Source organism: Marmota marmota, unplaced genomic scaffold (genome assembly GCF_001458135.2).
Source record: "Marmota marmota marmota unplaced genomic scaffold, marMar, whole genome shotgun sequence".
NCBI classification, from domain to species: Eukaryota; Metazoa; Chordata; class Mammalia; order Rodentia; family Sciuridae; genus Marmota; species Marmota marmota.
The window spans coordinates 32,205,756-32,229,140 of NW_026000174.1; the positions used below are offsets into that span (position 1 = coordinate 32,205,756).

At 46.6% G+C, this 23,385-nt stretch overlaps 1 protein-coding gene across 15 annotated transcripts in view; it reads left to right on the forward strand.

Moving 5' to 3' along the window:
- Positions 1–23,385, forward strand: part of Nav2 (neuron navigator 2) — a 704,255-nt gene that overhangs the window by 324,843 nt on the left and 356,027 nt on the right. For 14 of the 15 annotated variants that reach the window (XM_048788480.1, XM_048788482.1, XM_048788487.1 and 11 more), the window contains exon 1: positions 1–341. This exon is cut by the window's left edge. The exons of the other annotated variant lie outside the window; for it this stretch is intronic. In XM_048788480.1, coding sequence (XP_048644437.1) covers positions 84–341 — 258 coding nt within the window. In that variant the 5' untranslated portion in view covers positions 1–83. The remainder of the gene's footprint in view (positions 342–23,385) is intronic. 15 annotated transcript variants of the gene reach the window in all.

Genomic DNA, 23,385 nt, shown 5'->3' on the forward strand with positions numbered 1-23,385 from the left:
CTCTGCTGCCCGCGCTGCCTTTAGCGGTAGCCTCCGCCGCCGCTGCCAGGGACGTGCTGGGAAAGCCGAATCCCCGGGAGAAGATGCCGGCCATCCTGGTAGCCTCCAAAATGAAGTCGGGACTGCCCAAACCCGTGCACAGCGCTGCGCCCATCCTGCATGTGCCCCCGGCCCGGGCTGGCCCTCAGCCCTGCTACCTTAAGTTGGGAAGCAAGGTGGAGGTGAGCAAGACCGCCTATCCCAGCCAGATCCCGCTGAAATCGCAAGGGCTGCAGGAACCTGCAGGGGAGGGGCTCCCGCTGCGGAAGAGCGGTTCGTTGGAAAACGGGTTCGATACCCAGGTGAGAGGTGCTGTGTGCTGGGGCACTGTTATGTGGGGATGGGTGAATAATTCAACTGGGGAGGGCACGTTCAGATGGGAGAAAGAGAGGGCAACCATTTGCCTTAGGCTGGCCGATTGCAGGGGTTCTCAAGGAGAGTGGGCCGGCCAGTGGGTGTGGCCCGGGTGCCCGAGGTTAGCCTAAGGTGCTTTGCATATCCTGAGTGCGGGCATGCTTGCGGCATCTGGGGATGGGGGGTGCACTTCTTTTTGAGGTGTTCTCAAAAAGCGTGTACAGCACTGGAAATATCAAGTCCTGCATTTTGAGGGCTTGGCTCTAAGAAGGCAGTGTCTGCTGCTGCCGCTGTGCCTGTCTGCCGGTTCTGCAGAGGTTTGGTCCCTGCCAACGAATGGTCTGAGCCTTATTGGGTTCGTAGCTCCCTGACCTAGCTGCAAGATCCAGGAAAAGGGGGGCAGGGGCTGCCAGTGAACCTTCTCTCCTCTTGGCTCTAGACGGCCCTGTCCCTATCCCATTCTTAGGGAATCGAGTTCCAGCAAGGTGTTGGGACTGCAGGCAGATGGAGACTTCGAGCGTCTTAGCTGGCTGTAGCGGTGGGGTGGGGGTGGCTGCTTGGCATGGCGGCCCGAAGATAAGCCCCTCCTTCCTGGGTAGGAGAACCAGAGGTTGCTAGCCGGGGTGACTGAGGAGGTGGGAGTGAGGGTAGGGACCGGGATGGGAGAATTGCTGGGAGAGAAATGGTGACTTGTACCTTTGCAGATAGAGCCGGCATCAACCCAGTTCCCCAGTTCTGCTGGGTGACAGGCTCAGGCCGCGCAATCTCTTTTAAGGAAATCCGCAAGGGCCAATCAGGTTCTCTTGGCCTCCTGCCCTCCCTGCTGCATTCCCCCCCTCTTCTGGTAGGAGGGAGCAGGGGCATGCTGTATTTTCTTGGCAGCCAGTCATCAGGGACTTTTGGGGACAGACCGACCTGACGGATGTGACTGTCCTGGTAGGGAAAGGCTGGAAGCCAGAGGGGGAGTTTTGGGGCTGGTGTAGGGGAAGTGGCAACAGACCAGCTGACCTTTTTGGCAGGCACTTCCCTGCTGACACTGTCCCCACCTTCTCCTGGAGCTTTCTCTGATCAGAGGCTAGAGCTCAACACATTCCTAGACTTTCTGATGGAGGAACTGGAGCTGGAAGCTAATTGTAAGCAGACTTTTGGAACTCTAGGCTAGAGAAGGCCCTCCAAGCAGATTAAGCTCCCGCACCAGGCTGATAAGCATGGCCCTTGCTGCTGCACTTGCTAAACATTTTTGGAAGCTGACAGCTTTGAGTGATGGTGTGTGGGAGGAAGGCAAGATTTCCTCCCATGCTCCCGGGCCCTGTCTCTGCTAGGGTTGTGTGCTCTGTTCTTTTTCTGTTGTTAGCCACAGAATTTGTCCAGGGGGCTCTGAAACGGGGGTGAGTGTGACAGTGCCTCCTGCTAGTTCTCCATGGAGCAGGGATTAGAAGGTGTAGTGGACAGTGTGCTGGAGACCAGGACAGTGACTCAGAATGTGACACATACGCTTGAGCGTGATGAGGAGGGCTCGAGGAATGAGGGGGAAGATAAAAGATAGGACTGTTCATAGCCAGGCAGCTGTCTAGTTTTGCCCATTTGACCCTTCAATTAACAAACGTTGTTGGAGAACTTGCAGTGGGCTGGCTCTGGAAAGGTGATTCATTATGCTGTCCCCTGAAAATATGTCCTCCAGCTTCTCCCTGATGGGCTCGCTGGGCCCTGTTCCCTGAAGACATTGCTTCCCTTCTTCCTTGTTGGCCCACAATCCCTAGCATCCTCTCAGACCACCTCAATGGCCCACATGCACTGATCATGAAGATGGTTTGGATAGACTGTTAAGGAAACCAGCCACTTTCCAGTGGACCATCCTGGATTTACCAGCTTCCCCTCTCCTTGACAGTATCCAGGGTTCCTAGGGACCGTGACAGGTGGCAGATCCTTGTTCTCATAGCCCCACCCTGACATCAAAGTGACTTTGTCAAAAGGAATTTTGCCTATTTGGTCAGGATGTCCCTACATTCTGACTGACATGGGGCACACTCACCTTTCAGAAAAGTCCCTTGAATATGGCTTGAGGACTGAGTCTGAATTGCCATCTGGTAATTCCCTGGTCCAAAACCTAGTGTTTATCATAAGAAGACAACCAGGAAATGATGAATGATGTTTCAAGGCCTCTGCCTCCCTTTTATTCAGGGGACTTTTGGCAGGAGGCTGTTGTGCAGTGGCTAAAAAAGCACAGGTTTTTAAAACATGTGCATATCATTGATGTCTTATATATCTGTCTTGTACTAGCTGGGTGACCTATTCTATTAACTTCTCTGGGCCTCAGTGTTCCCATTTGTAAAAATGGGCGTAAACAACACAAGACTTGTGAGAATTAAAAAAAAAAAAATGTGTTCAGTGTAGTTTCTGACAAATAAGGAATAGTTAATAAAATTGGTTATTTATATTGCTAACTCCAGGGATAGAGTATGTTGAACCCAGATCTAATACCCTCTAAATGAGAAAAAAATATGCTTATTCTCTCAAATCCTTATTAGGAAGGTATCAGTCTGTTCACAAGGATTTATAGAACCTCTACTGCATACCTTATACAGTACCAGACTCAATGGGATGATGAAGGAAGGGCAGGACCACTTGTCACATGCCTAATGTGACAGCCTCTTTACACACAATCTCATTTATCTTTCCATAAATACTTAGAGCAGGTATGACACATCCATTTTCTATGATAACAATATTAATAATGGCAGATCCTTACATAGTACTTCCTAGGTGCTAGGAATTGTTCTAAGTGCTCACCATAAAATAACTCATTTCAGTCTTATAACAATGCAATGAGATAAGTGTAATTATCCCCACTTTAGACACATGGAAATCAAGGCAAAGACCGGTTTAGTAACCTTGTGAGTAGCAGAGGTAAAATTAATACTTGGACAGTCTGGCTCTGGACTCCAACCCCTTAACTATGATTCTGTACAGAGGTGGCTACTGAGCCTGCCCAATAACCTGTGGGCTCTGATTTATAAGACCCCAGCTGTAACCATTGAGCTTGAGGCTCAGCAAAGTTCAGTCACTTGTTCTAGATCACTTAGTGTGGCAGAGCAAGGAGCCTAGCTGAGTTAGCTTCCATGCCTCTGATCTGCACCCTGCATTGCTACCTCCCTCTATAATGCTCTATCAGGCCCACAGAACAAATGAGACATGGCTTGGGCCTTGGGGATTTTATTATCTAGCTGGAAGGCTTAACTATGTACCCAACAGAGACAGCTAAGAAATGTGCTTGGAGCTGGGAATTCAAGGTTCTGGAAGGAAGGGAAGGTCCTCATGGAGGAGGCAGGAGATGGGCTGGGCTTGAAAGATGGGCAGGAATGGCTGGTGGGGAGAGAAGGGGAGAATGAGCAACCCCAGAAAGGATCATGAAGTGCCACACAGTGGTGCAAAGTGGGAGTATGTGTCACTTCATGCAACAAGTAATTGCTTGGGATCTGGCATCTTCCATTTAAAAAGGTGATGAAGAGAAAAACCAGAGGCTTTGCAGTGGAAGGAGATACTGGCTTCCTGGTGGACGGTATTTCTGAACATGCAGTCTGGAGGTGAGAGGCTGGAGAGATGGTATCCAGTAAGGACCTGGTTTACAACAGAGCCTTGGGAAATGATGGTGATTATTATTATTAAGTTGTGGTTCAGAATATTCGATGTGGTCATCACAGGGAAAACTATAACTGCTGTTTTTGACCCAGCAGCTCTCCTTAGCCAGTGACTTCCCTTTGGCCCCCAAGCCTGCTCTCCATCTCCACCAAGTACAAGAAGACAACTTGACCATCGAATAGCCCCACCATGAACCCCTGAAGCCCCTCACTCAAGCATCTCCCCAAAACCTCCAGCTGGTTTTCAGCCTCCAGTGGAGGAAACTGCTCTGCAGCCACACATCTCTCCTCTGCATCCCCTGAGATACCTGGGCCTTCCCCTAAGAACCACCATCTATAGCTTCTACTCTATAAATTATGACTATGTGCAAAGAATTGTTTTAGAGACATGCTCTGAGTTCGGAAATCTTCTTTGGCCAACCTTCAGATAAGGAACTTCCGAGCATTTTGAGGAGACATTAAACCTATTTTTAAGAAGCAGTTGTGGAGGGGGGCGGATAATACATGTAATACTTTGATATTTCCTGTTTTTAGGAGCTCGTGTTCAGCTTGCAACCCTTTTCTTTGAAAAAGCAATTACAAATGATTGAAATCCTCTGTGAGTGTTTTAGGTGTTTAAAAAGAAAGCGTGGGTGAGGCCCCTGGGAGGAGAGTGCCGCTCCAAGCTCACAACCTGTTGCGACTTTGCCCCATTGTGTTTTGATTAGAATCCTTGCTCCATCATCAAAGTTGATTATGGATTTGATTAGTGCATTTTTCTGCTATTGTGTTATTCCCTTTCTTCTCTTTCTCATTTCTTGGAGGGGAATGTGTAGTGTGGTTATCTGCCAATATGCAAGAATGTTTATAACTCACATATTATTGCTTATTCCATGGGTTAATTTTCTAAAGACATTTTAAGGGTGGTATGGGTTGCTTATTTAGGGTATCATTTTGTGTGTATATATCTGTGTATAAATACATCTACTTCTGGATATGTGTATACACACACACACACACACACACATACACATACACAAATATATACACATGCAACAGCTTAGAGTGTAGAGCACATGTAAGCACACACATCAAAGGCAGGGCTAGAGGAGTTACAGCCCGAATACTAGCTTTCAGAATGGCTAGGTTTGCTTCTTCCTTCTCATAGTCTCTTCCTCTGCAACCACGATTTTAAGCCCCAAATCATGGTGTCCATGAGGGTAGGCTTAAGATAGGTGTTCTAATTAGGCCTCTGCAAATCTCCTGAAGCCAGTCTGGGGAAACCAAACCACCCAGCGAGATTTTTAGCTTAAGGTCAGAAATTCTTATTTCTTAAAATCAGCCTCAGTTACAGAACATCTGCTATGTGCCAGGTCATCTGCAGGGCTCTATATACATTATATATACATTAATTATTTAATTTGAGACATGAGAAACTGAGCAAAATGCAAAAATAGTCATCACAATTTATGTGATCAAGAGAATCATCACTTGAAGGCAAGTTCTCCATGTTGGTTGGTTAGGCTTCAGGGAGACACACATCTGGATTCGAATCCAGGCTTGGGCAAATTACTTAATATCTCTAGACCTCAGTTTTTGCTTTGTTTTCATCTGCAAAGCAAAAATGGTGTTGCATATAACTTGGCTGTGAGGACTCAGTGAGATACTACAGGTAGATGGCCAAGCACAAAGTCTGTCCCGAGCTAAGCAAGAGATATGCGATCTTGCCTATTTTTATTTTTATTACCCAAGGTCACAGCCAAGCTTGGCTAGTGTCTGTCTCATTCTAAGCCCATGTTCTTTCCACCCTACCTTTCTGCCTCCCACATGCATGGCTGATTACATAGAAGGACAGATGGCTTGCTCTGTGGAAGCAGAGAGCCTAGCAGGGCTTTGGTTAAATGATTGGGGAGCAAGCATAAATTAAGAACAATGTCATCCAAAGAAGTTGTAATCCAAAGCTTTTCATCAAAACTTCCACATTTTGGTTTCAGACAGGCCATCTCTATGACGTTAATCAAACAGAGGGATCTGCTACAAACCACCCTTGTGGGAGGTCTCCTTTGTACATTCATCTCAGCTGACACTGTAGAGGTGGTTGAATGCAGCTGCCCAATGTGCTGGCCCAGCCCAGGACAAAACCAAGAATGAAACGGTCCCATTGCCTGGACTTCTTAATGGCTCATTATTGTTCTGGGGGCAAAAGGAAAGCCCTTTCCTCCCGTAGCTGGCATGGTTATAGTGGGAGCTGGACCTTGTGATTAGTTTGGCCATTAAGGTGCCCCAAGGCATGGCTAGCTGCCCAATGGTGTTTTACCAATTGTCACAGGGCCAGTTTCAATAGCTACTCTGTCTTGTGGTCACATTGTTCAAAGAGATGGACAATGTGTTCCTAGAATGTCTTGACCAGAATGGGCCATGTGATTTGCGGAACAAAACTTGGTCAGGCTTTTTTGCTTCAGTCTATGCTAGACAATAGCAAGTGACTCAAAAGTTTTCACAGGGACCCCAGGTCACCCACACAAAACCTTAAGAATGACTCATGACTTAGTATCCCCTTTCCCAAGGAGAACAGAACCTCTCTTGTCTTTTGCAAACAATGACCCCACAGCCTCAGAATATTTTTTCTTTCTTTTCAAGTGAAACCTTGATATCATCAGTGAATTTGGGGTTATTTTACCTCCACCACACCCTGTCATGCTGGGAGAGAAGACAGGGTAGAAATGGGGGTGTTTTGGTCAGTTTTTTTTTATTTCTACTGTGACCAAAAGACCTGATAAGAATAATTAGAGGAGGAAAAGTTTATTTGGAAGCTCACAGTTTCAGAGGTCTCTGTCCATAGATGGCTGACTCCATTGCTCCGGGTCCAAAGTATATCAGAACAACATGGTAGGCAAATGTGGTAGAGGAAAGAAGCTGGGAATCTGGTACCAGGAAGCAGAAAGAGAGCTCTGCTCACCAAGGACAAAATATAAATCCCAAAGACAGGCCCCCAGAGATCCAGCTCCTCCAGCCACACCCAACCTGCCTGCAATTACCACCAAGTTAATCTCTATTAGGGATGTAATGCACTGATTAGGTTAAACCTTTTACAACTCAATCATTTCATCTCTAAACTTTTGCATTGTTTCACACATGAGCTTTTGGGGAATACCTAATCTAAACCATAACAGGGTTTTGGTCAAAATAATTATAAGAAACTACTTCCCAGGGTTCTTTTGGAGCCTTTGAAGAAAATTGTCATACACAATAAAATTACAAAAATAATTATTATGATAGTTTTTGACACTGATTGAACACAGCCTCTGTACCAGCATAATGCATAGCACTCGATATGTGTCATTTCATTTAATGCTAACAGCATCTCATAAGGCAGGTGTTGCTTCCTGAGGAGGACTAGGAGTCACAGCTCTGGGAGTCAGCAACTATGGTTCTAGATTGGTCTCTTTTGACCCTTTGCAAGGGTCACATTGTCTTTCTGAGCTTCTGTTACCTAACTCATAAAAATGGAAAGGATGTTTTACCTTCTACGAAGAGTTATTGTGAGAGGCAATTATCATAGACAAGGCACTGCCTTAAGCATCTTACTCCTTAAATACCCTTTGAGAAAAATCCAGGTGCAGAGAGGTTAAGCTACTGTTCCAAGTAGCACAGCTAGGAAGTTTTGAACCCATATCTGTTTGACCTCCAAAGTCAAAGTTCTTAAATAGGCAAATGTGAAAGCATTTTGAAAAAAATATCTGAAAAGGCATCATTACTACTGAATCAAAGTAAATTGTCCTGAGGCCCATTTAGGATCATCACTGAGCATAACTAGCAGGACTAGTTCTAGAGAGAAGAAGGGGGAAAAATGAGAAATTTGATTTGAAATCATTTGTTTGCACAAGGAAGTAATACAGATAAGTTCCAATTATGGATTATTCTTTAAGACAGTGGGCCTGGGACCTTTAAAACTGCCAATGTCATGAAAGATAAAACTAAAAGGCAGGTGAAGGACTTTTTTCAGCAAAGAGATCAAAGAGTTATGATGGCCAAATCCAATGAGAGATCCTTACCTAGGTCCCAGATGAGCAAAACCATACCTGTCACATAGACCATTCTGGAGACAGTTGGAGGTATTTGAATGTAGAATGTATAATGGGTAGTATTGTTCTATCTATGTCAATGTAAGACAATGTCATTTTTCTTGGAAGAAAATATTGCTGAAATATTTAGAAGTGAAGTGTGTTGATGTCAGCAGCTAGGTTTCAGACAGCTCAGGGGGAAAATGGTGAGAATATCTGCAGAGAGGAGAAAGCAAATGTCATAAAATGTTAACAACTGGTGAATCTAGGTGAAAATGTGTGTGTAATTCCTTCAATTTTTTTTGTAGGCTTGAAGTGTTTCAAAATAAAATGTTGGAAAACAAAACAAAGCCCTGGCTGAATAGTACACGTTACCAATGCCCTTGATACCTATGTCGAACCCACAAGAACATAAATGAAATAGTGAAATAGTTGTGTGTGTGTGTGTGTGTGTGTGCGTGCGTGCGTGCATGTGTGTGCATGCAAAATCATCATTGCCTGCCCAAGGGTGTCTCTCCAGATTCAGGACTCCTTATCCTTTCTGGTGTTGCGTGGATATCTTGGCTTCATTCTTTGATCTGTCATGAGAATGGTTGCTGGCTGACATTTTGGGGAAGTCACAAGATCTGGTTTCATTTGATAAGCTTTTATAAAAACCTAAAATGTTTCCAAGGTGGCAAATGTAAAGGAAATTTTTCAAATGAAGAAATTCTAAAAGAATCCAAGCCCCAGGTTGAGCCTGACCAGGCCAGGCACTGAGATGGTAAAGATATAAGTGGAGGCTAGCTTTTCTCTGCCTTGAACTTCTTTCTCTCCCTGTTTGGGTCTCTTTTGCCTGGCTAAATCCTCCCACTTCTACCCATTCCAATTTAGACCCCCTCCAGGAGCCTTCTGCTACCACCATGACCTGGGTGGTTTCTCCCCTGTGACTCCCAGGGCCTCCTCTATAGCACCCCCACCTGGAACTGTGACTTCCAGGAGGTCAAGGATGTGTCTCTCTTGATCCCTTCTGGTACATAATGGCATAATTCTTAGTAAATACTTGCAGAAGAGAAGAAAGTAGAGGGGAAGAGATTAAAGAAAGGACTGGAAAACAGGAGTGGATAATGAGCAGGAGGTCTGGATCTAGAATGTCCCCAAAAGGACCATGTGTCAAAGGCTTGGTCCCCACCGAGGCGCCACTGGGATGTGCTGGAAACTTTATGAGGTGGGTCCTCCTGGGAGGTCTTCAGGTCATTGATGGCCCTCATTTGAAGGGGATCGTGGCTTCTTCTTCCTTCTCTTTTCACTCCCTAGACATGAGGTAAGTGATTTTGCTCTACCACACTCTCCCACCATGATGTGCCACCACAGGTGTAAAAGCAATGGGGCAACCAGTTATGGACTGGAACTGCCAAATCTATGAGCTACCATAAACTTTTCTCTTTATAAGTTGATTATCTCAGTTATTTGTTATAGTAACAAAAACTGCCCAACACAAGCTGCATTCATAAAGCTATAGCTCAACCATATAGATTCTACAGAACTTTCTCCCAGGGTATGAACCAAGAAGGTCACATCATGAGAGTAGCCAAGCCTAGGACACATAGGTTGGGTAACCTGCACAATGGCTGAGGCCATCATCAAAGCTCTTCAATGCTAGGTCATTGGGAAACTTGCCTGGTCTGACTGAACAGAGAGTGTACACAAGGCTCATTATACTGTCCAAACTGCTTGGCTGCTCCAGTAGCATCGGATCTCTCTGGATGATGATAATGGGCTACAATGAACTGGATGAGTTTTGTCAGATTCCCTCTGCCCCACTTTGGTGGGAGGACCAGGGAAGGGTTCTCAAGGTCTTTGGCTGCTTAGGAAAAGGGGAAGGTTTAGAAAATTCTAGAATAGAATAGTACAGGAATAACTCCAATAAACTGGAAAATCTGGAAGTAATTGACAAATTTCTAGGCACATATGACCTGACCAAATTGAATCATAGAAAACCTAAACAGACCAGTATCAAGTAATGAAATAGAAACAGCAATTAAAAGCCTCCCAAAAAAGAAAAGCCCAGGACCTGATGGATTCTCAGCTGAGTTCTCTCAGATCTTTACTGAAGAACTAACAGCAGTCTTTCTCAAATTATACCATAATTGAGAGGGAGGGAATACTCCCAAATACTTTTTTTTTAAAGCCAGTATACCCAAACCAGACAAAGATGCATCAAGAAAAAAATAGTACAGACCAATATCCCTGATAAACCCAGATGCAAAAATCCTTAATAAAATGTTAGAAAACTGCATTCGAAAACACATCCAAAAGATAATACACAAGATCAAGTGGATTTCATTCCAGGGATGCAAAGTTAGTTCAACATATGCAAATCAATTAATGTAATTCATCACTTTAGGAACAAAAATCACATGAGCATCTCAATAGATTCAGAAAAGGCCTTTAATAAAAGCCAACACCCATTCATGTTAAAAAAACACTGGAGAAGAAAATGTAAGGTCAACACTTTATCATATGGGTGTTGGCACTGACTTCCTTAACAAGATCCCCAAAGTGCAAGAAATAAAATCAAGAATCAATAAGTGGGATGCTATCAAACTTAAAAGCTTCGGCACAGCAAAGGAAACTATTAAGAGCATGAAGAGAGAGCCTACAGAATGGGAGAAAATCTTGGTCAGCTACTCCTCTGATAGGGGATTAATATCCAGAATATACAAAGAATTCAAAAACCACAAATAACCCAATCAATAAATGGGAAAAAACTAAACAGAAACTTCTCAAAAGAAGAATTGCAAATGGCCAACAAATATATGAAAAAATGTTCAACATTTTTAGCAATCAGGGAAATGCAAATCAAAACTACACTATGCTTTCATCTCACTCCAGTCAGAATGGCAACGATTAAGAATGCATACCAATAAATGCTGGTGAGGTTGTGGGGAGAAAGGAACACTTGTACATTTTTTGGTGGAACTGCAGACTAGTACAACCACTCTGGAGAGCAGTATGGAGATGCCTCAGAAAACTAGAAATGGAAACACCATATGACCCAGCTATCCCATGCCTTGGTATTTTCCCAAAAGATCTAAAATCATCATGCTACAGTGACACAAACACCTCATTATTTATAGCAGCACAATTCACAATAGCTAAATTATGGAATCAACCCAGATGCCCATTAATAGATGAATTGATTAAGAAATTGTGATATATATACACAATGGAGTTCTACTCAGCCATTAAAAACAGTGAAATTATGGCATTTGCTGGTAAATGCATAGAAATGGAGACTATCGTGCTTAGTGCGATTAGCCAAACTCAACAACTCAAAGGTCAAATTTTTCTCCCATATGCAGAAGCTAGAGTAAAATAAAGAAAAGGGGGAGGGAAGGATAAAATAACATAAGGAATCAATCAAATACAAATTAATACAGGAGCTAAAGGAAGTCTAATAGAGGAAGGGAGGATGGGAGGGAAATGGGGAAGGGGAAGGGCAGAGATCATGAACTGAAATAGATTTCCATGCATGCATGAGTTTGTTGGGATAAACCCAGCAACTATGTATAACTATAAAGCTGTAATAAAAAAGAAACAAAGAAAACTAGTTCAGGAATCATGATCACAGCAACTATTATGTGCCATTTCCATAGTCTATTAATCCAGTTTACATTCCTATGCCAAAATAGCACTAAGAAAAGAGATTGACCTACCTCTCCATGGGGAGGCTAAAGATCAAACAGCAGTGTGCACAGTCTTTCAAGGGCCTGTCTTGGCTGCATCACCTCATGGCCAATAGCAGTGGCGGGAGCAGGGGATCACATTCCCAAGTAGGAAGCCATAGCAAGATTCAGGGTCTGTCTCAGGCTTCCTAAGAATTCACTCTCAGGAGACCTGACCCCAGGAGACCAGTACTCCCAGGGGCACACCCCAACAACCTAAGGGCCTCCCACTAGGCCCTACTTCTCAAGGGTTCTATGCCATCCCAAAGCCACTCCCTGGGAACTTCCGGTGACCCATGAACCTTTTGTGAGTGACATAAACCATATCCAAACCATAGTACATATAAAATCTAATTTAATCTTCACACTAACTTTCAGAGGCAATATTACTGATCCTGTTTTACCAATAAGGAGAAACACAGGAGTCAGGAGACTAACCTGAAAGGGGTTCTGGGACTTGTCCAGGTCACGTAATCAGTAGGGACAGCGGCAGGTTTTGAACCCTCTAATTCAAAACCTGTGCTCTTAACCATGCTATTTTGCTAGTAATCAGGGGAGCCTGAGCCCTATACTGAGATGCCACTTTGGATAATCAAACTTCAAACCCTCTTCCTCTTTGGAGCCTACTCCCCCTTTTTTTGGCCTTGGCCCTCCTCACTACTTCCTTCTTATCAGGGCCTCCTGTGCCAGTCCCAGCCTGTCTCCAGAGATTTTGTGTTTAAAGGATGAGTAGCCCCATTTGTTTTTTGCCCACATCCTGCTACAGTCTGGGTACCATCTCCTTCTCCCACGGCAGTGGCTGTTGTCCCCCAGGTCACCCCTGTGGTGCTGGCCCCTGTGGGGTCCATGTGCCTTGCAGCTGCAGGACCTCTTTCCTGTCCTCCTGCCACATGCTGCTCGGCTGCAGCTCTGTGCAGTCCCTATTTCATGCTGATTTGCTCTGATTCTTTTCAGACCTTGGAGTGACGCATGTTTACGTCAAAATGCGTGGGCTGCAAGTGTCCCAGCGCAGTCAGACCTTCCGGTGTGTGAGCTTTGGTTGTTAACTGTCTTCCAACCAAGGAAATCAATTCCTGGATGGAAAAAAATACCACTTAGGTGACAAAGCCAGATTTGGAATAAGCAGGCTTGCTTGGGATGTCTGTTTTGTGATCTGTGCCTCTAGGGACTGGACTCAGGACACCTGAGCCATTGGAGACATTGGGGCCATCTGTTTCCATAACCCCATTGTACAGATGGGGAATCCGTGGCTGAGACAGGTCCCAGCCACTGGTCCTCCAGCTCCAAGGGCCAGAGCACAAACTGGGACTCAGACCTCCTAACTCCTAGTCCAGTGTCCTTTTTACCTCATTCTGAGATGAGATGTTCTGCCCTGAGGAGCCTGATGGTTTAAAGAATTGGGACCAGCCCTGGGCTATATTCTTTCCTCTTCTTTCTAGCAAGTACTTATATTCTTAATTCCTTCAATATTAGGAAGCTTTTGCATTTGACTCAATCAAAAAAAAACAGAACCTCTCTGTAGATGGTATAACTGTGACAACTGGTCACCACTGAATACCTCCCCTGGGCCAGACACTTGACGCACATCATCTTCCTGAAGCTTAAGACAATTGGATAAGACTGTTACATTTCACCCATTTCATGTATGAAGTTCAAGGAGGCCAGGAACTTGATCAAGTACAGAGCGAGTTTTGGAACTCTCCACTTTCAAAACCACACTCTTTCTATGCAGCCTCATAGACGCACCCCCTGCACCAAGCTGGAAGTCAGAGAGCCCTGCGATATGATGCTACCTCCCCTCTTACCTACCAGGCATCTAACTTCCCTAGCGCTATCAGGGCCTGGGACATTCTAGGCACTCAATAAATAGTTGCTAAACTGCAGCTCAGGTAAATCAGCCCTGCCAGGCCTCAGTTTCCCAGGGGAAATACTGCATTTCAGTGAGCTGTGTGGGTAAGAGTAGTGTATGTGAAAGTGCCTGTGTGGGGAGATAAGATCACTGCTGTTTACTGAACACTCTGAGCACTTTGGATTTTCGCATTTAATCATCACAAAAACAATAAGCTACGGGGTGAGTGCTTTTGTGATCATCTCCATTTTAAAGGTGAACTGAGGCATAGAAAATATAAACAGGATCTCCAGCCTCACCCAGAATCCCATAGCCCCTAAGTGGAGGAGCCAGGCTGGAAGTCCAGGAAGTGACAGCCCAGCCAGCATTCCTGCCCTCAGCCTCATCCTCCCTCTGTGCAGGTAACCAAGTCCAAGTCTGGCTGAGGGTACAAGGGGCACAGAGAGGGTAAACAACTTACTTAGATACCTCCAGTAATACCTAGCACTTGCCTTCTGAAGTAACCCGGGCTGTTCCCCTTGCCAGGTGCCATCTCTCTAGCAGGAAAGGAAAACAATTTAGTCCCAGGAAGGACACCTAAGCTGGACATGGTCACCAGGAATGCTGACTGCCCAGTGGACTCCTCAGCTTTCCCCTTCAGTCCCTGCTTCTCGCTCACTTGGAATCGTTTCTTCTCTGGATTGCAGAGCAGAAATCCATATAAATTTGACTTAGTCCCTAGAAATGTTTACCTGGCTAAAAATACGCCAGCTTTGTTATATTTTTAGCCAAATTTAGATTTGATGTATAGGAATTGCTCACGCCCAAGTATTAGGCATGAACTGTTGGGACATTTTGTAACAGGAAGCTGCTGGTTTTCCATTCCAAAGAACTGGAATTAGGTCAGAAATTTGTCATTTGCAAACACCAACTCTCACCACATTCCACTGCTGTTTTTAAGAGTGTCTGGTCACCTGGATTGGTAGGAAGCCGGCCATGGGCGAGGCCAGGCTGGCTGGGCTGCCCTGGTACATTCTCCAGGTCTGGTGGCTTCCAAGCGACCTCGGCTTGGCTCTCCCCTGGCCCAGGCCAATCTGCAGTGTTGCCTTTGGATTAGCACAAGGGCAGACAGGCTGCTTATTTTAGAACTGGAAGGAGAGGAGACGTATCAATAAAAAACCAGGGCAGGAAAAACCCATTCAGTGGTTTTAAAATATCTCTCTCCCTTAATAGGACAGATTATTTTTGTTTCTTAAAAAATAACTGGTCAATTTCTCCTCAAAACAGTCGGGAAGAGAGACATATGACTGTAATAAAGTGGAGGCAGTGATTGTGGCCTGTAGGCTTCACCAACCTCTCCTGTCCTCATACTTCCAAAGTGTCCTTGCCCCCACCCCACCCCAGACTTGCAGTTTCTGGAGCCTTAGAACTCAATTACAAAGGCCCAGTTTACTTGCCTTTTCATTTTAAAGGCAAGAAAGCTGAGACTCCGGGCTTTTGCACCTGCCATTCTTTCTACTTTCAATGTCTTCCCCAGACAATGCTCATTCCCTCACCTTTAGTCTTTACTCACCTGTTACCTGATCAGAGGTCCCTTTTTAGACCACCCTATACAAAATAGCAGCATCCAGCTGTCCTTTTACCCTTCTTTGCCTTTATTTTTTTCTTTGGGGCCAGGGCAGTTTTCTCCTGACACTTTCACTATATGTCTTTTCTCCACTCAACTGTTGGCTCCATGGGAGCCTGGACTTTATCTGTCTTGGTCACAACTGTATCCCGCTGAATCTAGAACAGAGCCTGGTACATAGTAAGCACTTACTAAATATTCAGTGAAGGAAGGACCGGGGCTTGAACAAGGTTTCAGGCAGAGCTGGAACTAGTATGATGATCTGAGCCCCAGTCCAAGGCTGGCTGCTGCCCTCTTTCTCCAGACTCTACTAAGGAACCTACAGAGCATCTCTTAAAATGCTAATAGGTTGGCACAGGTGTGAGGTCACACACCTATAATCCTCAGGAAACTGATTCAGGAGGATTATAAGATTGAAGCCAGCCTTGCTCCACAATCAAAGGATGCCCCATCTCAAAATTTAAAATGTCAGGGAATAGCTCAGAGATAGTACTGGTTCCATGCCCAGTACTGCAAAAAATAAAAAATGAGAGTTGCTAATGGGTTGAAACCTTGTCCTTTAGACAGTTTTTCCTATTTAGTGGTGGCTTTTAGTGCAAAGGATTGTGAGTTAGGCTGGAAAAAGGTGTGTTTTTGCCTGTGGAATTCTTACCCATGAGCAGATTCTTACTTTGTTTAGGGTAAAGCTGGCTCCAAGAGGCCCAGCATAGGATGTGGAGATGGATTCTACTATGACTTCAGTGTTTCTTGGTTTTTCTTTCTTTTGGTTCACTTTTTGTGATCTAAACACTTGCTAATGAAGTGTGGTCTGTGAACCAGCAGCAATGGCTTCACCCGAAGCTTATTAGAAATTCAGGATCTCCAGATCTCCAGCCTCACCCCAAATCTTCTGAATCCCAATTTGCGTTTTAATGAGATCCTAGATGCAAACTCAAGTTTAACAAGCAGAGAAGTGTTTATGCCCCAACCCTACATAATTCCTGAGAGAAATGCCTTTCCTACAAAATACTCCATGGCTGGACCTGGCAGCACAGCCCCCCCCCCCTTGCCCCGTAACCCCACCCTGTGCTTGGAGATGGAAAGAATGGGCAGGGCAGCCCTTAGAAGAAAGTCATTCCAGAGTCTGTAGCTCTTATTTCCTGTGTGTCTTGGTGTTGCTCTTCCCTCTCTTGCACTCTGGGCATTGCAGCTGCTTCTCATTCACCATGACCAGAGGCTGAAATCCACTTGGCAGCTGCAGAAGGAAGGGGGACCCGACTTTGACCTAGCATTAGAGGGGGGGCACCTCAGTACCCCACTCCACCAGGTGTCCTGGCGTGGTCGAGAGGGCATCTTTCAGAAGCCAAAGACAGTTCCATGCAGCTCTTCTCACAAATGGCTGTGACCTCCTCAGCAAAAGCTGGGCAGCCATTCCTAGGCTGAACAGAGCCCAACTCCCACAGTCCTTTGCTGCTTGGAAGTCTCTTTTCAATTCCCCTGGAGTCCCCCAGATAACATTCTGTGATGCCAGCAGGTGGTTATGAAGAAGGAGGGATGTGTACCAGGGTACCAAAGGGAGGGGCTCACTGGCTCTCCTTCCCTGTGTCTTCCGTCCAGGGTAGCCCCCTGCATGGGCAGGTGCTGCACGAGTGTAATCTGTCTGCCTGCTGAGGCATTTCTTTCCGTCATGCTGTGGTTGGTATTGATTCAGGGAAAGCCCATTGGTAGAAGCAGAGCAGATTAATTGAGCTCCTGAACCAGGCTGTTTGTCTAATCCTGATGTTGGGATCTTCTTGCATTGTTCTGTACAAATCAAGCCTATTTCAAAGCTGCTCACATGGACGCTGGCATCATAGAAACCCTCTGTCCTTACGCATACCATTTCTCAATCAGGCATGGGCACCACAGGTGGAGCAGAAAGACCTCGTGGCAGAGGAGCTGCTTGACTGCAGAGACCATGGGAGGAAGGAAGGTGGTGAGGAAGTTGGGGGGCCCTTTTTGCCTCCTCCTCCAGCCCGCCTAGCTTTTTCTCATTGAACTCCATCTAAGCTGCCTAGAGCAGGGACACCTTAGCCTCCCTCAAGTCCAAACCTGGCCCTCAGCAAGGGCACGAAAGCTGCCCATGACTGAAAGATGATAAGCCTGACACCAAGAGTGTATGTGTGTGTGTGTGTGTGTGTGCGTGTTCATGTATCTCTCTGTGTATTTGTTTTTATGTGCATGCATGTGAGTATGTGTTTGTGTATGTACACATGTGAATATATCTGTGTATGAGCATGTGTGTTTGTGGGCCTGCATGTGAGTATGTTTGTGTGTATGTAAGTATGTGTGTTTATGTGTGCATGCATGTGTGCCTGAGTATCCAGATGCTTCCTGGGAGGTTGCAAAAAACCCATTTGACCACTGACGTGGTCACCGAGTACATGTGGCAGTGTGGGGAGGCTGTGAGAGCACTGTTCTTAGAGTCAAGAATTGTACATTCTCATTTCTACACTTCACTTCGACAAGCTTCATGACCCTGGGCACATGCCCAGTGGCTCCTTACCAGCACTGTGGATTTGTCCACAAAGTCCACGGTTGCAGACCTCTCCCTTGCAGAGATAGGCCTGAGTGGGGTTTCTACACATGTGTTTTTGGCGACTCTGCAGGGGATTCTGAAGCACTCTCTGGAGTGTGCCGAATTTGAGAGCAGCACCCCCCCCCCCGCCCCAAGAGGAGTCAAGGTAGAGAAGTCAGGCAAGAGCATGTGGTCATAGTCACACTGAACAGGGTCTGGATTTCAGCTCCACCCACTCAGAGCAGCATAGCCCTAGGTGAGTGGCTCTACCTGTGCCTGCTTTCTCACTTTATAGGCACGACAGCAACCACCTCACTGGGCTTCTCTGAGCCTGTAGTGGTATTCGGTGTGTGAAGCATGTGGCAAGTGCCAGGGGTGTGAGGAGCACTTCCTTCCTGTTAGATCCCTATGCGTTTTCTGCTGTACCCAAATATATGGGTAGAAACTGTCAAGGAAAATCCACAGCAGGGTGCAAGCAAGAAAGGAGACAGAGACAGCAGCACTCAGTGACAACAGTGTGACTTGGCAATAAAGAAATAGATTGACTCATTCTTTCAGATGGCTATGAACAGGGAGGGAAGAGTGCAATGGGGCATCAGAGTGGGTCCTTGAACTTCAGTGTGCTCAGTATAACCTGGGGAACTGGTAACCATGCAGAATCCTGGGCCCCAGCCTTAGAAACTTTGATTTTGCAGATCTTGAGTGAGACCCCAATATTTGTCTTTCTGACAAGTATGATCAGATGAAAGTGCCAAATACCATCTGGAGTCCCCTTTCCAATAGAGACGAGGCCAGGGTGAAAGATCCTGGAAGACAGAGAGAAGGAGGGAGCTGGGTGACATGGGCAGGCAGGGAAAGGAATCTCGATGGAGTGAGTGGAGCTGGGGTTCGAATGCCTGCAAGATTCAGGGAAAACAGGGCGGCATAGTTTGGACTGGGTCTGATGAACAGATGGTGGAGTGCTCTGGCGGACAGGAAGCCGTGGCTCTTCTCCCTGCCACCAGGGACTGGGGTTGCCAGGTAGGGTTGCCATTACGCTGGGATGTCAGCCACTGGGAAGGTTTTACAGGGACACCTGGGAAAGGCTAATGAACCCAGCGTATGTGTCCTCTGTTTAAGGCCCAGGCCAGTCAGTCTGAAGTTGCCTGACAGTGTCTGGGGAGTTTAGCATGTGTTTCTCCACTTCCTCATTCAGAAATCAGGGTGTAGATCATTGGCCACCTTCTCTGCCAAAAAAGAAAGAAAGAAGGGGCGGGGGTGTGGGGAAGAAGGAAGAAAGGAAGGGATAGAGAGAGGGAGGGAGAAAGGAAAGACAAAGAAGGGGTGGGGGATAAGAAGAAACAAGGGTTTAGGAGCAAGCTGGGCCTAGAAGGGTAAAGTGGAGCTCAGGACCCCAGAGCAGGCTGGCAGGAAGAGGACCTGAGATAGGATGTGGGGTTCTGAATTTGAGCATCAGGGCTCCTTCTGAGGGCTCGGAGGGGACATAGTTGGTGTCTCAGGTTTGTGCCCCCCAACAAAGCCTGACCAAGATACCCCTATAGCAGTGGCCTTCGTAAATGCTGATCACAGGATACCAAATTTTCTGAGGCCTTCAGTAGGTCAGGAAGAGCTAGAAGTAAGAAAGGACAGAAATGGAGGAAACACTTATTTAGACCTACTGTGTGCCTGGCTCCAGGCTCAGCTTTCATGACTTGGGTCATGTAGCTTCCATCTTTGGTGCCAGGTAGCATTGGTCTGTTTTATAGACAATGGAAGAAGCCCAGAGAGGTGAGGTGACTTGCTTAATCCCTCACAGGTAGGCTAAGGCAAGGCCTGGACTCAAATTCACTTCTGTCTGGCTCCAAGGAATCACTCCCAGTTCACAGTGAATGTGAACTGTGGGCCTTCACTCCTCCATGCTCCAGTGCAGGCCCCTCAGAAGCCAGCTGCCCTGAGGGGGGTGAGGGACACAGTGTGGGCAGAGTGCCCTGGAGTCTCGGGACTCATGGGGCACTCCTGTGTCCCCTGTCAACAATCCAGCTTTCAGTAAGATTGTGCTGGCTGCCAGCCGCTGTCACTACTGCCAGGCCCCCCACCCACACAGGCAAAGGCTTTGGCCAAGGGCATGCAGGAGGGGGAGGAGGAAGTGCCCTCTAGAGGGACTTGTCGCAAAGCCCCTGAATGGCCCTATTGAGGTGCCTGGGCAGGACGACAATGGGCCTGTTGGGGCCCTTGGTCCACTGAGGTGAGAGGCCTGAGGCTGGGCAGGCAGTGCTGGCCCAGAGGCCAGACGCTGACTTCCAGGGCAAGGAGCCAGTGCCTCTGACGTGCTCTGAAATGCCAGCTCTGCTTAATGGGGAGCAGCTGGGGCAGGCACACATTCCTCCCCATGCCAGGAAGGCAGTGTGACCTCAGTTCCCCAGGCCACTCAGCTCCCCTTCCCTGTCGGACTCTCCTCACCCTTCTTAGGCCAGGCCCTGCTCGCTCACCAGGGACCGTGGTTAGTTCTTTCCATGTCCTCTTGGTCCTCAGGGGCATCGTTTTTGACCTTTTAGAAAAACGACATAAACAGCATAGGGCAGCTTAAGACAGCCACAGGCGGGGTTGACAGCGAAAATGCCAGGTGCCCGGTTAAATTTGAGTTTCAGATAAATAATGAGTAAGTTTAATATTATGCTTAAGTATGGAACAAATATCTACAAAGCCTGAACCAAGATACAGGTTTTTTTGGTGTGTCAGGGGACATATTTACACTAAAGATTATTTGTCGTTTATCAGATTTTCAGATTTCAGCCAGGGTCCTCTATTCTTGTTTGCTAAATCCAACCACCCTTACCTAAAAGATCCACGACAGACACCATGTGTCAAAGACCTAGCTGGGTTTTCCTCAGAGCCACCAAGGTGGGGCTCAGGGGAAGGCTGCTTCTCCATTTGGTTTCTCATATATAAAATCGCCAGATGACTCACTGAGAAGGAGCTTACTCCAAGGCAGCCATTGCCCCGCTTAACCACATCACCCCCCCTCTTCCACAACCTGTGTCCTTTTCTCCAGCTCCCATAGAGGGAGGAGCAGCTTTGGACTATGATTCTAGTCAGCGGCTATTTTCTGAGCATCTGCATATCACAGTGGCTGAATCCTAGTGAATGAGAATGAGACAGATGTGCTCCCTGTCCTCAAAGAAGCTGGAGGGAGACCAGCAGGAAAGATGTGCAGTCGAACAAAAAGAACAGTCACATTTCAGCAAACCATCAATGCTGCGGGTGGGTGGAAGGAGTCTTTGAGGGGCTCACTTTACCTCTAGGACCAGAGTAGGGGTCTTGGAGTCAGGGGATTCAACTTGAAATCCTAGCCTACACTACTGAGCTGACTAGCTCTGTGGCCCAGGCAGCAAGACGTTCAACTTTCCTTGGGCTTGGTTTTCCTCCTCGTAAAGGGGAATAACCTTCTTACCTCCAGGGACCAGTGTGAGATTCCAAGTACAGTGAAGGATACGAACATGCATTGCAAACTACGGGGTCCTAGATGGAATTGGCCAGGGCAAGAGGCAAGCCAGCAGGAAGGGAGGGAAATACAGTGGGCCAGGAATGCCTGGACCTGGACCCTGTCCCCACTCCATGCCCCTCCATACTGACCCTCTCAGCACACTGATTCTCTGCCTCTAGTCACATCTCTGAGCATTGTTGTCAGTCTTTTAAGCATTCTTCTTGTAAGGTGAATAACAGTAATACCAGATATTTATATTTTACTGTTTGCAAATGATAATGATGAGGAGCATGGCCTGGAGATTCAAACAGGCCTAGATTCAAGCCCAGTCTTTACTGTGCAGCTTCAGGTAAGTACTTAACATCTCTGTGCCTTAGTTTTCTCCTCTGTGAAATGGGCCTCATGAGTGTGACTGAGAGGATGAAAAGAAACCATACTTATAAATTGCTTAGTATTTAGCTAGGAAGTGGGCAGTTATTAAGAAGGTCTTATTTGAGTCTCATAACATCCTTGGGAGGTAGTAATTAACAGGTGGAGAATTAAGTTCAGAGAAGTTAAGTAACCACCCTGCGCATGTGCAGCTGAAGGAGTGGCTTCGGCTTCACACAGGCCTGGATTCCAATCCTGACTTCATCCAGGCTTCTCAGGAGGACTTTGTTGCCTAGCCATCAGAGGCTCTGCTCTGAGCTTTCAGCTAAATACCTCTCTGCGGACTATCTGGATTCAGATGCTCTTTGTCTATACAACTAGGTATCCTGGGGACCTTGGCATGCCTGTGCCAAACCCATCCTGCACAGCTTCTTTGGGGTCAGGGAAAGGTGCATCCTTTTGGAATCTAAGGATTTGCCTGCTTCATACCGACCATTATCCCTTTGCTGAGTTTGAAGTCTGAGATTTTTATGACCCTCTTAAACCTTTTTGTTCACTGATGCCTGCACAATTGCGCTCTTGGCATGGATGTTAGTTTTATTGTCCTGAACACAAAAGGAGTTTTGAAAAGAGCAAGTATTCAGAGGAGAGGTTAGAGGGGGACCTCTCACTGGAGAAAGCAAACTTTAGCCGATAATATACACCCCACCCCCGCCCATGGAAGCAGGTGAATGGAATTGCTCCTTTAGTAGGGGTTCTGGTTTCTGATTGAATAAGAACCAACAACTCGAGGGCTGGAGAGGGGACAGGGAGCTGGCCTCCACTGAGCACCTGACCTGTGCTCAGCACTGCACTGGTGCTTCTTTCAGAGCAAGTTCCGTCCTCCTGCCTGCCCACTCTCTAGGGTTAGGACTTAGACCCATTTTTCAGATGAGTGAAATGAGACAGAGGCAGAGTGCTTTAAGCAGGGTTGCTTAGCTGGGAAATAGCAGCACCGAGTTGTGAGTGCAAGAAAGAGCAGAAGGCATGAGATCACTTTCAAGTTTCCAGCTGAGGACATGAGACACTCCACCTGCCACACAGGGGGCTTTACACCACCCAGTGCCATTAGCACTCAACTTGAGAACACAGGACTGAGACTTCTGGGCATGGTGCTTCTGATCTTACCCCTTTGCTTAAGGAGCAGATAGGATTTCAGATACATAGAGGGAAGAAAGAGCGTTCCCCCAGGACAAGCAGAGCCTGTACCAAGGCTTAGTGTCAGAAATGAACTTGGCCCTCATGCAGTAAAGGATGACAGTAAGGTGGACAGCTCTCACTGCAGACGTACTGGAAGGTGAGGTTGCACAGCGGGCTGGAGAATGAGGACCTTAGAAGCCAAGCAGAAACATTTGGTCTAATCCCAGAAAGTAGGGAGCCACAAAGGAATTCTGAGCAGTGGAGGGCAAGCCAAAAATAGCATTTAAGAGATTCTCAGGATATTGCAAAGGAGGGAGATTGGAGGCCTGATCAGGATTGCTGGTGATCCTGCAGCTGCTGCCGCTGGCTGTGGGAGAGTGCTGGGGGTAGTGGCCAACATCTGTTGAGTGGTCACCATCTGCCAGGTACTAGTCTAAGAATTTTACCTGGGTGAATTTGTTTAATGCTCACAAGAATTCTATAGAGAAAGTACACCTCTGAGCCTATATTATAGATATGTCTTCTATTATCCATGGGGAAACTGAGTCATGGGGGTTGATAAGAGCCCGAAGTAGGGGTGAACCTTGAGGCTTGGAAGGAAC